We start from the raw sequence: 15,201 nt of genomic DNA, 5'->3' as shown, positions 1-15,201 counted from the left end.
CGCCAACGGGTAGTCACTGTTATTCTTAAACTGAGGGTTCAGAAGGGCTGATCCCGTCATAGTTCTGTTGTTCACCAACTGCCTAACCTTGATGCCAGAACCTTCTCCTGTTTGTCTACAATAAATGAAGAGGCAGAGCACAGAGGAATTTTTAGGGCAGTGAAAACACTCTGTATGATATTATAATGATGGCTATATGTCACCATACATTTGCCCAAACGCATAGGACGTACACTACCAAGAGTGAACCTTAGGATAAACTATGGGCTTTGGCTGATTATGATGTCAGTGTAGGTTCATCCACGGTGAAAGATGTACCACTCTGGGGAGTGGTGCTGATAATGGGGAAGGCTGTGCATGTGTGAGGGTAGAGAGTATATAGGCAACCTCTGTAACTTCCTCTCAGTTTTGCTGTAAACCTAAAACTTCTCTAAAACATAAAGTCTTTTAAATAAATAATAAACAAATAAAAATACAGGAGGAGATGATTTCTTCCAGCTCAAGTGTCATATGACTCTGATTAAAATGATAGGCCCATTAGGCAATTCAAAAGGAATTATGTCTAGAAATTTGAAAGCCAGCAGCCAGCCTGAGGAGGAAGAGCACTTAAGGAAACATTCTGGGACGTTCTGCCCCCACCCGGGACTGCTGGCTGTGGTGGTAACTGGCGGTGATGGGACACAGCAGTGTTTTATGAGAGCCCAGGAGTAGGGAGCCCGAGGAGGCTATACATTAGTCATGTCTGAAAATCCTTCTCGCTGATACTGTGTGCCAGAAGGGCTAGCCACCGCCACTTGCCCAGACGAGGGACTTAATTGATCCAGGGAAAGGAACCTTCAGCCAGCATTGTTTTACTTGCTCAATGGCAATGACTTTTTCCAGGGAGGAAAACCCACATAACACTGTTAGAAGTAGAATTCTGGATCAAGTCAGGCCCTGATGTGTTATTAACCCATTATGCAAAATTACATGGTATTCGTTTGGTCTCCAATTTGAGAGAAGCAGCTCAATGCCCTCCAGCCCCCCACAAGCTAAAATCCTAGAGAAACTCAGGGAACAAAGGGAAATCTCCCTGCATCTTCCCTTTCACCCTCTCGCCTCCTCTCCAGTCCCCACACGCTTGAATAGAGACACTGGTCGGTTACTCTGGACATCAGTCATCCCATGCTTAGACCTGGGCTAAGTGCCAGAGAGACGTACAAACGCTGCTCCTGTCCTCAGTGTCCCCAGCTTGAGGGGAAGGACAAACACACAGGAAGGGAAAGAGCAGAATTAGATGCTGGACTGAATGATACAGACAAGCGGTTCGCAAATTCGAGTGTGCCTCAGAGCCCCCTGGAGTAGGCTGTGCCCCGCTCCCAGGGAGTCAGGTTCAGTGGGTCTGGGCTGGGGCCCAAATGTTACGTTCTGACAAGGTCCTAGGTTATGCTGGCACCGCTGGTCCAGAAACCACACTCTGAGAACCAGCCAAACAGACCAGTGTTCCCTACACCTTAGTGTCCAGCCGAAGCACGTGGGGAGCTCATGAAAATGTAAATTCTGAGTCAGTAGGTCTAGCATAAGGCCTAGAATCTGCACTACTAACAAGCTCCTAGGTGATGCCAATGCTGCTGGCCTGTGGACCACGTTCAGTGGCAAAGGTGCTCTGTCTAGACCATCATGGAAAATGGGAGAACAAGGAGATGAGCTTGGGTTGATCTTGGCAGGGAAGGGTTAATGGTATTTGCTGGGACTTGAAGGAGGGGCAGGATTTAAATAAACGAGGGCAAGAGGGCATTCTGGGAGAGAATGCCAGAGTAGAAGCAGGGAGGTGGGAGTGAGAATAACCAAGGTAGAGAAGTGGCCCCTGGCCACTGTCACGTGCTGGCATCAGTGACAGATGGAGGCTTGGGGCTCCGCAAGAAGGCGCCTCGCTCCATTCACCCTCCACCCCACCCTCCGCATCCAAGAGGCTGTTCCTATTCCAATAAGTCTACCAGCAGCTGGTCTTCATAATGGAAATGATTATTGTTCTGCAGGCCCCACTGACAGCTCCCAATCCTGCCAGCTTGGCCAACTTGGATGCCTGTCACCTGGCTTGTTGTAATGGCTTGTTGTTTGGCAGCCTGAAGGAACTCCCACTTTTCTTTTCCATTCTCAAGCCAGAGGAGCCTGTGTCCTCCAAGAACTGAGTGTCTGAAAGGCACAGGGGGTGGTTAGGAACTTCTCAGCAGGCAGCCGGAGCAAACCAGCCTGTTTTTGTAGGGAGCTTACTCCTGGGTCCCTCTCCTGATTCAGTCAAGGTCATGACCAAATAAGGAAATAAGAGCCCTCTCTTTCCTCCCCTCCCTTGTTCTAACAAAATGTTCACCCTTTTCCCACAGAGCTGCATTTTGTGGGTGCAGGAACACGAAGGCATACATGTAAAAAGTTTGGAAACAGAACTAATGTTTACTGGGTACTCTTTTAATTTTCCGAGGGCTGCCAAAACCAAGTACCACAAACTGAATGGCTTGTAAGAAATTTTTTCTCTTACAGTTCTGGACACTAAAAGTCTGAAATCCAGATGTCGGCAGGGCCATGCTCCCTCCAAAGCCTCCTGGGGAGGATCCTTCCTTGTCTCTTCCGGTTCTGGTAGTTCCAGGAGATCCTTGACTTGTGGCAGCATCACTCCAGTCTCTGTCTCCATCTTCACATGGCCTTCTCCTCTGTGTCTGTCTGCATCCAAATTTCCTTCTTATAAGGACACCAGTCGTACTGGATTAAGGGCCCACCCCTCTCCAATATGACCTCATCTTAACTAATTACATTGCAAAACCCCAAATAGGGTCATATTCTGAGGTACCAGTGCTTAAGACTTCAACATATCTTTGGAGCGGGGGGGGGGCACAATTCAGCCCATAACAAGAAGCCCCTGTTATAAAGCCATATTAAAACATAAAGTCCTTGCAGAATTTGACCTTGTCTTTTAGAGAGCTTTCGTCCTCTAAATTAAACTAGAACTATGAGCTGTTTTAAATACAATGAAAACAACTACAAATCAGGCCCTTTCTCAAGAACAAGGTTGAAACAAGAGGTCAAACACCTGTCCACCCCATACCTAATAGCCAGGGATGAATCTGCAAGACCTAAACAGCAAGTCAATTGGCAGATTATGATCACTAATTCATCTATCCGTTCAACATATTTGAGGCCCTTCTGTGTGCCAGGCACTGTTCTAGGTGCTGATGATACAGCAGTCAACAAAACAGACAATAACCTCTGCCCTGGTATAGCTTACTTGCCCAGGGGCGAGAAGACAAGCAGACCAAATCAATAAAAATGTGGTATGGGTTGAGAGGGAAAAATGAAGTGCGATGAGGACTGGGATTTGCATTTTAAGCGGGGTGGTCAGAGGAGGTGACAGGCAAGCAAAGGCCTGAAGGACAGGAGGCTCTGGCCTTGGGGTGAGGGGTGCAGACAGGAAACAGCAAGTACAAAGTTCCTCAACAGAAGCTTTTGTGAGAACTCTGCTTCCTACTCTGTGAGGAACCACTGCATGCTTTCAAACACTCACATGACACGTGTTTATTTAACTGAAGAACCAGAGACCCAACAGGATGAGAGCCTTTGAGGCACTGAGTAGTTTTAGTCAATGAGGAAGGTCCCAATTTTACCTGGGAATAAAGTTACTGGGTTAAAATCAAAACTGGTTAAGGTCCTCCAGGCCATAAAAACCATAAAATTTGGGGTTATCATTTCTACCAGGCTAAAATCATTTGCATCTCCTCTGGACCAAAACCTTCAAGTTATGTGTAATCTCACAGAGTCCAGGCCCTAATCAAGAGTAAATAGGAAATAAAAGAAAGACGCAACCCTGGAGAATTTAAACAGACCGTGGGTAGGTCTGCTAGGCTGTGCTCAGTAGTATACCGAAAGGCTATGCAATCCTCCTTTTGCCTTCTTCATAAATGTTGGACCCTTTTTCTTAACATAAGACACGAATTTACATATTGGCAGCTGTGGCTTTCAATTTTCCAAATGGAGTGTGCTATTAATATTAATCTGCTTTTCACCATCTTCTGTGTCTGTTTTCAGTCAGGCAGGAAAATTACCAACAAGCAATTCTAGAATTACAATAATGTTCCATTATAAAAACTAAGTATATTTTAATACTGTTTTGATACTCACCTTTATGGATACTAAAACATTTTATGAGCGATTTAAATTTTGTAACAGGACAAAAAAAAAAATCCACATATCTGCTTTGAGTTGAAGCCAGCAACAAAAAAACTAATTGATACTAACTGCGGTCTTGAATTTTATATGGATTTTGGACATAACTTTGGGCAAGTTACTGAATTTCTTAGCCTCAGTTTCCTCCTCTGAAAAATAAAACCTTCGTCACTTCACTGTTGTACATGTGATTGTGCTGACAGACACAGAGCTGGGATTATGCTGCTGTGTTCGTCTTCACTCTGTTAAATGCATATTCACAGGTCATAATTTCTGCTTTTTGGGCTTTCTTGTAGGTTTCTTCTTTTTATCATGTCTTTTGCTATACATGGATGTGTCCTTTCATCTTCTTGTGATTGTAAAAAGTAAAAATCAGGTTTTTTAATCTTACCAATTGCTTTTTTTTTCCCAAGGGAAAAAAAAATTTTACTCGTATTTCTCATCCTTCTTTCCTTTTGTAAAGAACGAAATGGTGTTTTCTGAAGTACCCTTAACATTAGATATGAAATTCAACAAATCTCAATCTCTCTCTCTCAATCTCCTCTCTGTCTCTAAATGCCGTTTTTAACTGGAATCCCTTTCCCATAATTTAGTGTCACGTTTTTGAGAAATACAGAAAACAACACAACGTGCATTTATCTAGAAGCTGTTAAAATTACACACTTAGCTCATGTACCAACTGTTCTGTTAGCTCTTCGCTAGGTTCTTGGAAAGTTACACCATATGTTCGTCAATAATTAGTTTTTCAAAATAACAACCTGTTCACCCAAACACATTAAATAAATATGCCATAAGAAGTGAAAGTTCCACATCACGGCTTCAGGCAGAGATGCACCTCCCGTTTACTCCACACAAGTTTCTTGTCAGAGAACATCACATTAGCCAAATTGGAATCATGCTACTTATTTGGATGGAAGCAGAAGAGGCAGCAGTTTTTAGGACTCTTCCATCTGTGTTGTGTGTGTGTTATTAGGTGTTTTGAAACACTCTCATGTTTAGCCTTTAATTTGCCCAAAAGTGTTTTTCTGTGTTATAACTTCATTAAGTGCATTTTGCATGCCAGAAGACCATGAGACCCAAAAAGCTTGAAAAAGTTAAGAATGGTACAGAAACTCTGAATACACTTAAAAACCACTGAATTGTACACTCTGTATCTCAATAAAACTGTTTTTTTTTAATGGTTATAGAAAAAGTAATGAGTAAAGGAAGCATTCATGCCATTACAGTTTATGTAACTGTTGTAAATGTAATTATGTAATTCCAAATTATTACTTATATAAACTTGTCTTTATCAGTCAATTGATAAATATATTTTTAAATTTTTATTGGAGTATAGTTGATTTACAATGTTGTGCTAGTTTCAAGTGTACAGCAAAGTGAATCATTTATACATATACTTATATCCACTATTTTTTAGATTTCTTTCCCATATAGGCCATTACAGAGTATTGAGTAGAGTTCCCTGTGCTATACAGTAGGTCCTTATTAGTTATCTATTTTATATATAGTAGTGTGTATATGTCAATCCCAATCTCCTAATTTATCCCTCCCTCCCCTTACACCCTGGTAATCATAAGTTTGTTTTTACATCTGTAACTCTATTTCTGTTTTGTAAATAAGTTCATTTGTACCCTTTTTTTAGATTCCACATATAAGCGATTTCATATATTCGTCTTTCTCTGTCTGACTTACTTCACTTAGTGTGACAATCTCTAGGTCCATCCATGTTGCTGCAAACGGCATTATTTCGTGATATAGTTTTCTATCTGCAAAAAGTATTTGGGTATCTTGGGCTAAAATGGAATTTGTAATTTTTCCAATTAAAATGAATGTAAAATGTTTTCATTTTATGGCTTTTCACTTAGCAGAAGCATTTTCAAGGACAAATTAAAGTTGTTAAGCAAGATAGGGGTTTAATTATTTGAAGCTTAGAGTTAGATGTTTAAGGGGGATTAGACTTGGCAGAGATGGAGATATTGAGATGTGTCGGTGTATGCTGAATGGATCTGTGCTGAGTGGCAGGGTTGAAATATATTCTGCCCATTGAGAAAGACGAAGACCTGCAAAACAGCGGAAGGCTAATAAGACTATGTATAGTGTTGGGGGGGGAAGGGGTAGAGAGGCCAGTGAAAGGCAGAAAAACCAGGAAAAATCTAGAAAAGGGCAAACAGATAATGACTAAAAGCTGACTTGGAAATTTCATTTGCTCATCCAGCAGCTGGGCTGTGGTTTGTTATCATAAAGGAAGTTCACATGCTTCATTCAGTTCCAGATTTCAGACAAAAAAAAAAAAAAAACTCCATGCTTAAGAGTTAAAACTGATTTTCTAAGCTCAAAAGTAATTTATATCCATTTATTCTCTCTTACCTTACTTTGTAAAGGACAAACCTTAAAACAAACCACAATTTTCTGCCTTGTTTGTAGAGAGAAAAAAACTGGCAAACAATATAGTTTGGGTACTTTTCTAATAGAAAAGGAGCTCAACAAATACTGAAATGTGGGAAATATAAACAACAGCAAACATAAAATAACGTCTTTTTTAAAAGGTACATAGCGGGACTTCCCTGGTGGTCCAGTGGTTAAGACTTTGCCTTCCAATGCAGGGGGTGCGGGTTTGATCCCTGGTCGGGGAGCTCAGATCCCACATGCCTCGCCGCCAAAAAACCAAAACATAAAACAGAAGCAATATTGTAACAAATTCAATAAAGACTTTAAAAATGGTCCACATCAAAAAAATCTTTAAAAAATTTTTTTAAAAAGGCACATAGCAAAGGTATTAGTCAATCAGAAATTTAGAATCTGAATGTGTAATGTCGAAAGTTTTGAAGAAATACATGAGGAAAATATATTATTCTTTAGTTATTTCCAGTAACTTGAGAAAAGTAAGTGTCTGGGTTCCAAATCAGCAAGTGCTGATTCTGAACTTCAGTGACTTTTTTCTGATAAAGGATGAAGAAATGTTGAATAATAAAACCCTACAAACCAAATTAAATTTTTAATAAGCTTTTTTTCATATTACATCTGATCCCAGTCAAGAGTAAAGAAAAGAGAATATAAGCCAAGAGAAAATAAAGTTATTGAAGCATTTTTTAAGTATTTGATTTTCTGGATAGACTGGCTTTAAACCTTCCCAAGGTCTACGGACTTTGCTTTTTATTTATTTTTTTTAATAAGTTGTAAAAGAAGTTTTTAAAATAAGTTTTCTTAAGAGGAATTTTTCTACATTTTAATGCAACTTTATAAATTCTTTTAAAGACATTTCCAGCAAATAGAAAGATAAGTCATATTGGAAAATGTGAATCATTCCAGAAATACAGATTTTAGTTTCCTTTCAAACTTCATTTCCTTTTAATATTCATTCACCTGCAGCCCAAATTCTTCATGTATTTTGCCAGATATTATTTATGAACTACAAACGAGGCAATTACATCCTCTGCTTTATGAGATCACTTAAACTCAAACAAGACAAAACAAAACACCCTTTTAAGGGTGATGATGGTGATTGCATCCGAGAAGGTCACAGTAGTTACGCTGAGCCCTCCTCTGGAGACACTGGGCAAACATACTCTTTTCTCCTGATTAGGGCAATTTCCACCCCAGAACAGCTTTATCCACAGCAATAATAAACTAGTTTGGGAAATCCCCAGATACAGGCTCTGAATCTTTGAAAGCCAAACCTCAACAATAAAAACACACACACAAAAATGTAGGTGAGACATGGTGACTCTGGCTCGTTTTCCCTTCAAATCCTTCCCAGCTCTTGAAAGCTTCATCATAGCCTAACCGTGCATCGCAGCACCCAAATAAAATAGATTTTTTTAAAGCCTTCTATTTACTAAGTGCTTTTAGTCAGTTTCTCACCTCTCTAACCACACCCATTCCATTCGCAATTTATTATATAGAGTATGAACAGTTCTTGGCTTATAGTGAGTATTCCGTAAATGTTGATGATGGCAATTATTAGTGTCATTATCCAGAGACAAAAAACGATGCTCGATATTTAAATCTTAACTACCTTATCAATGATTACTAGAGAAAATCAAGTGTAAGTTGAATTCTTTCAAATCGCTCTCATACAAGACATGTGTTTATTTTTAAGCCCAAATGTTATGTCTCTCTAGCCTAGCTATATAAAATAGCTTTGCTCTCAAAGTGAATGCCATGGGGAGAAAATGGGCAGGGGACTATTGCAGATTAAAAGAACACAAAGAGACTTAACAACAAAATGCAATGTAACTTGATTGACTCCAGATCCAGAAATAAAAATCTACACAAGACATTTTGGAAACAATTGGGGAATTCGAATATGGGCTGGGTATGAATGATATTATGGAATTATTAGTTTTATTAGGTATTATAATGGTATTGTGGCTATAAAGAAGGCTGTCTCTATTCTTAGAAAATGCAGGCTGAAATATTTAGGAGTAAAGTATTGTGATATCTGCGCAACTTATTTTCAAGTGGCTCAGCAAAAAGTTATATATTTAAATACAGAGAAAAAGCAAATGTGACACAATGTTAACAACTGGTGAATCTCAGTGGAAAGTTTATAAGTGTTTATTGTACTATACTTCCAATTTTCTGCAGAGGTAAGATTTTTTTCATAAAAAGTTGGGAATAAAAAATAGCAAAATAAATAGTTTTACTGAAGAAAATACCACACATTTCTTTAAATATTTTACTGTAATAATATACAATTATACATTCTTTTTACTTATTTACACTTCATAAAAGCATACCTACTCAACATATTTACTCAATCTGAAATTAACTACCTTAAGTACATCATTTAACTTTCAGTGCTGATGCATGAATCTCTTTATCCTAAATATAAATCAAAATAGCTTAACACCAGCTTTAAATTAGAGACAATGAGATGCCAGGTGGATCATGAGTTAATATTTCAATTAAGTTAAAATTTTCAATAATTTCTTCTTTGCTTTTCTTTTTTGTCTAGAACAGTCTGTTTTAAGCTCAAAATAGCATCTTGAAATCCAGGATTTAAGTCTAATACTTTCTTGAAATCTTCCAAAGCATCATCAAAGTATCCTGTACCAGAACCCAAAAAAATGGAAAAGAAAAAACACTGAGTATTTCTATATATTATTCATAGCAAAGTTTGGATACATATACTTTTGCGTTTATATTTACAAGCTTTCAACCACTCCTACTAAAGGAATATTTTCCTCTTGATAATGATGTAGGGATGTGTGTATCACAGTAACTTTGTGTACCCTTACAGACTAATACACTTAAAATTAGTTACGGGTTTACGTACTGGGATTTAACAGGTACATAGCCTAAATCATCCCAAAATTTCAACAAAACCATGTCACCTATTTTATATAATTACAGTAAAATTAAGAAACAGGAAATTAATATTCTTTTTAACACTTGAATGAGGAACGATCCTAACAGTCCCTTTAGTCCAAGAACCTAAGACCCCTTCACTTTATATTGTCTTGTATGCCTGCAAAGATTTTAACTCAGAAAAGTTTCAGGGTATCAGCAGCATTACCCTCATTTCGCAGCTGGGGATGCAGACAGAGGCACAAAGTAACGGGAGCACGCTCACTCCGGCGCCCAGGTCCAATTCCCACCCCGGTGCCCCGCTGTGGTCTGTAACACCTACTGAAAGCCTAAAATAAATTCAGGTAGGCTTCCTTTGCTCCAGGCTCTAAACCTAAATTTCCCATCACTTTCACACTGGATGATTACTACATTAGTTTTACAACGTTTGAGAGCTCTGAATTCACAGCATACAGTCAAGGACAAAAGGGGGGAAAATATTCTTACCCAGCCTATATAGTATCAAGCCTCTGTGGTAATACGGAACTTCAAAACTGGGCTGGACTTCTACGGCAGATGTGTAGCCATCCATGGCTTCATAAAAATCCACCCTGAAGCACTTGATTTGCCCCCTGTTGTTATATGCAGTAGCCAAATCCTCAGGGCTGCATTTGCTTTAAACAAAAAGTTCACATTAAAAACACAGTGTTGCCAAATTCCTCTTGCTTCCCCTTTCGTTCTCTTTTGGGTGTTGTCAAACTCATAGCCTATAACATGCAGTATCTACACTGAAAAACCAAGCGGAAGAAACAAAGTGCAAGGAAATAAAGCGGTGGAGTCAATTTTTGTTTAATCCTGTTTTCTACATTTGCAAGGTTATATAGCACTACAATGTCAATCTGAAAAGCGCATTCGTTTCACTGTGTGTTCAAAGCCCCTGTTCATTGTCAACTTGTTTTGTTGAATATAATATGAAAATGTTTATTTTCTAAAGCACATGCCAGTGCGGCAAAGAAGACAGCTCAGAACTGAATGAAGCAAGGAGGGAAAGCCAGCCCAAAGTTCAAGTGTGCTACGGACGTGTCATAAAGTGAATCAGTTTTATCCTCAAATTTTTAAATGATCTCAAAACATTGAGATTTTAAATCATTTTCCACCCGTAAAGAAACAGAGGTTAACTCTAAGTGAAAAATCAACATGCTGATCCCTAGGGAGTGCTCTCTCGGGACAGAATCGCCCTCCCTCCAGCCTCAGCAGGCATCCTTCCCAAGGCCAGACTGGCTTCCTGCTAGTGGGACATCACGGCTCTGGTCCACAATGGGGGTCCTGTGTGCAGAAACGGCACTGCATCTGAGGGCTCCAGAGGTGGTCCAAGGAGCTTTTTTTTTTTTTTTTAACATCTTTATTGGAGTATAATTGCTTTACAGTGGTGTGTTAGTTTCTGCTTTATAACAAAGTGAATCAGTTATACATATACATATGTCCCCATATCTCTTCCCTCTCGCGTCTCCCTCCCACCCTCCCTATCCCACCCCTCTAGGGGGTCACAAAGCACCGAGCTGATCTCCCTGTGCTATGTGGCTGCTTCCCACCAGCTAGCTATTTTACGTTTGGTAGTGTATACACGTCCATGCCACTCTCTCAGCTTTGAGTGAGCAGACTCCTGTGAGTGGTTAGACGTCCAGGCAGCTCTGACAAGCCACCAGCTCAACAGGACACACACACACACACACACACACACACACACACACACACACACACACCAGCCTCTGCTGGACAAATCATCTACACAGAGAATATCAGTGGGCTCTGCTCCATGTCAGAGATGATTCTGTTTTCCTTTCTTCTTTTCAAAGAGGATTCTCAAATTTGAACCAAACAGGGAAGATGCAGGCTAAACTCAGCTGTCATTCTTTGTTATACTCCACAGCTCAAAGTCTAGTTCTCAGAAAATATTTGTGACTGCAGTCAGTGTTATTAAAAGTTACTTCCCTTAACATCTTGATCCTTGAGATCTCAGACAGGGACTGTAATTACTGCTGTCAGGAGGGGTACTCACAGCCTAGGGGTCTCCTTCAAGTTTAAGTTTCCTAACAATGGAAAGGAATCACTGCAACTTTAGAAAATGTCTGTTTCTGTGAGCTAGGACTGAGAGAGACTGGGTACATGGACACTTCTAGATGCCACTAGCACCACCGTTAAATCCTAGTGAACAAGAAGGGACACTCCGTTTCTCTCTCTCTGTTATGATATAGCTGAACTGCTGCCCAGTAAAGAGTATTAAGAAAAATGCAGCCTCAGGACTCGGTAAGGCTTTAGTCGTTAAATTTCTAAGCTTCAAAACTTTGTTACAAATGTCTTATTATCAGAGGATCATCAAATGTTTGATTTAGAATTAGATCTCATTACAACAAATTCTAAAAGCCTATTCTCCATATGGAAATCATTTCATATTTTAAAGACATGGGCTAATTAAAGCTGAATTTTTTTAATATTGAGAATTTTTTAATAATAGTGTTTACTTGGATGGAATATAACCAAGTCACCTAATCCAAAAGTAGATTTTTTTTTCTTTGCACTTGCTAACTTTAGCAAAGAAAAAAAAATATTTGGAAATTAGGTTTATGGCTAAGGCTGCACTTTTGGATATTAAAAGAAAACGTTATAAACCATTCAGAGTGGCAGGCATACAAAGACTGTGAATACTGTTTCAAAATGATTCCCTGACCCATTGTTTTAAAAATAAACGAACCCTAAAAGATGTATGTAAGGAAGAAAGTTGAAATGACAGAATTCAGTTTAACCATGAGTTTCTAGAAGAATTTCAGAACTATAAGGAAATTAGAAGGTTCATGCAGGCATGCTGGGCAACCTTCTGCTAAACCTCCACAGATTTTCTTTCCTATGCTGGTAAGAGGCAGAAATTACATCTGCCACACAACAAATTTGTGCTCTCAGGCTGAGATGAAAAAAGGAGGAGGAGTAACAAGACTAGAGGCATCAATATGCCTGTTGCTGATGAATCCTTTTTGAAACCTACTAGATAAGTCTAAAAAATATAACAAACTAGTGAATATAACAAACAAGAAGCAGACTCACAGATACAGAGAACAAACTAGTGGTTACCAGTGGGGAAGGGGGGAGGGGCAATACAGGGGTGGGAGATTAAGAGGTACAAAATATTAGGTATAAAATAAGCTACAAGGATATATTGTACAACACGGGGTATATAACCAATATTTTATAATAGCTATAAATGGAGTATAACCTTTAAAAATTGTGAATCACTATATTGTATACCTGTAACATATATTATACAGCAACTATACTTCAATAAAAAATTAAAAAATAAAAAAATTTTTAACCTACTAGATAAGTCTATGCTTAGAGCTTGAAACAAGAATAGAAAACTACATTTTCTATGTTTACTGACTTTGGGGGGGGGGTACCATTTTATTGCTTGTCCCAAAACTTCTATTAACTATTATTCTGGTGTATTACTGAAATAAGAAAGCCACTAAATGTTTCTGATTTAATTCCATGTGAGTTTAACAAACAGGAGAAGAATCATAAGCCTCATACAAATAAGACAAGCTGGTATCCTGTCAAGAAAAATCAAATCCTTGAGGGGAGAGGAGGGTGATAGTGCAGACAACTCAAAACTGTCAAAAACCCTGCTCATTCAGCTGTCCTTTCTTTTCTCATCCTGGACCACTCAACACAATCAACAAGATCAACAAAGGCAAAACCTGGAGTACAACAAATGCTACACACTCAAGCATAAATCCAAGATGCTTTGAGAGAGTAGGTATTAGCAGGTGAGGTTGAGACAGGCTGGGACCTGGGACCCTTTGCTGCAGTGCTTGCACCTGGACAAACATCTCCTTGAGCAGCAAAATACAAAGAAACTATACGGGACTAAAAAGTTGGCGCAAATTATGGACAAGATACAACAAGACCAAAAACAAAACCAAAAACAAACCCCAACTGCCATTTCTGAAGAGCCGGGAGCAAAAACAGGGTGTCGGGAGCAAAAGCAGGGTACAGCGCATGCCCCCTGCACTCAACACCACCAAAGGGGTGGGCAAAACACCTAAGCCGCCCCTCCGGCCAGCCGGACCCCTGGACACACCCCCTCCCCTCACCCCATATAAGGAACCAGCTCGCCCCTCCTCGGGGAGCAAGGGAATCTGTTACTTGTGTTTACTCCGTCCTGCTGCAGCAGGGGCCCCAAGAAAGCCTTGCCTGAATTTCTTGTCTAGTCTCATCAGTTTCTATTGATTGGGGAAGGCCAAGAACCCTAGTCGGTATCAAGGTTGCTAACATGACAAAAAGAAAGACATTACATGTTCTCTGACAAAAGGACACAACACCACCTACAATAGTGTTCTCACCATAATTCTGGATCTGAATTGGATCAAACCTCAAGATTTAACTACCAACTCACAAGAAATGTAGGAGACAGAGGACCATATTAAATGACATCAGGGGGATGAATTCAGCAAATCCAAAATACGGGAAACTCTCAGGACACATGACCCGGTTTCCTCACCAAATAAACTGCAAGGCAAAAAAATGAAGGGGAGCCTTAAAGGCTAAAAGACTTGATGTGCATCCCGACTTTAACAAACTGCTAAAAACCAACCAAACAAGCAAACAAAACAAAACAACCTTTATTGAGCAACCAGGAAAATTCCAAAACTTGACATTAGGAATTATGTGCTAATGATATTGTGGTTACGCCTTTTTAAATCCTTAATATCTAGAAATGCACTCTGAAACATCCATGGATATGATGCCCTGGATGAACTGATAATGCTTAAGCCCTGTGATGGTTACCTGGAGGTTCATTACACCATTTCCATATATTTACATTTCTTTTCACAAGTGAAAAACAAAACACCTGCTGCGATGTCGTGGAGCTGCGGTACTGTGTGCTAGCGTGGCCCCCACGGCACCTCGCCCTCACCAGGTCTCGCTCTAAGACTCTGGATCAGAGTAACATGGAACGGGGACACTCGAGGTGAAAGGCAGCCGGCGCCCCGGTGTCCGGACACCCTCATGGGTGTCCCAGAGGAACGCGCAGAGGACTGCGTTCTAGGATGCTCCCTCACTGCCTTTCTGGAAAGACAAACGTCTGCCCGCTGCACGGGTGAGCTCGGGTGGCCGAGAAACCAGACTAGACGGGCCCTGCCGCCCACCTTGCAGAGGTCCCGCTGTGCCCACTTCTCGCGATACTTACCTCCCGGGCGCCTCTCCCTCGGAGGCCACACAGGCTTACTGGCGAACGTAAGCGGAGTACAGCGCTTCGGCCTCCGCGTACTCGCCCTTCTGGAAATGAGCTTGGGCAAGCGCTAGGGTCGCGAGGTTTTCTTGCCCTTGCTGCCCTTCCATAGCGGTCGGAGGCCTAGCTTTCCGTGTAGAATTGGGGTTGATTTCTGAGCGATTAGAGGCGGCGCGACAAAGGTACTTCCGCATCCCGGAATTTAACTTGACGGCAAAAACCTGGGCTCTAGCAAAGGGGGAATTTTGTGCCTTCCGAGGACCCGTCGTCTCGCGGGATTAATGACGCTGCTGGTGAACAGCGCAGGTGCTTCAGGAAAGCCTAGGCAGACAGACCGCTGTGAAGTGCAGTTCTCTTGTTACTGCTGGTCTCGCCTGCCTCGTCTCCAGAAAAGCAGTAGATCGATAGTCCCAAACTGATTTCTAAGTCCGTGG

The 15,201-nt window shown here is 40.5% G+C and overlaps 1 protein-coding gene across 1 annotated transcript; it reads right to left on the bottom strand.

Moving 5' to 3' along the window:
- Positions 1 to 8,858: 8,858 nt before the first annotated feature.
- TTC32 (tetratricopeptide repeat domain 32) lies at positions 8,859 to 15,151 on the bottom strand. Its single transcript, XM_082427526.1, is given in 4 exon segments — positions 8,859 to 9,243; positions 9,991 to 10,157; positions 14,726 to 14,760; positions 14,764 to 15,151. Coding segments are annotated over 4 exon segments (528 nt in total). The 5' UTR covers positions 14,962 to 15,151; the 3' UTR covers positions 8,859 to 9,115.
- Positions 15,152 to 15,201: the final 50 nt, after the last annotated feature.

This window comes from Balaenoptera physalus, assembly GCF_965194825.1.
Source record: "Balaenoptera physalus genome assembly, chromosome: 15".
NCBI lineage: Eukaryota > Metazoa > Chordata > Mammalia > Artiodactyla > Balaenopteridae > Balaenoptera > Balaenoptera physalus.
The sequence above is the reverse complement of the archived record's forward strand: the minus strand, read 5'-3'. Positions and strand labels throughout refer to the sequence as shown.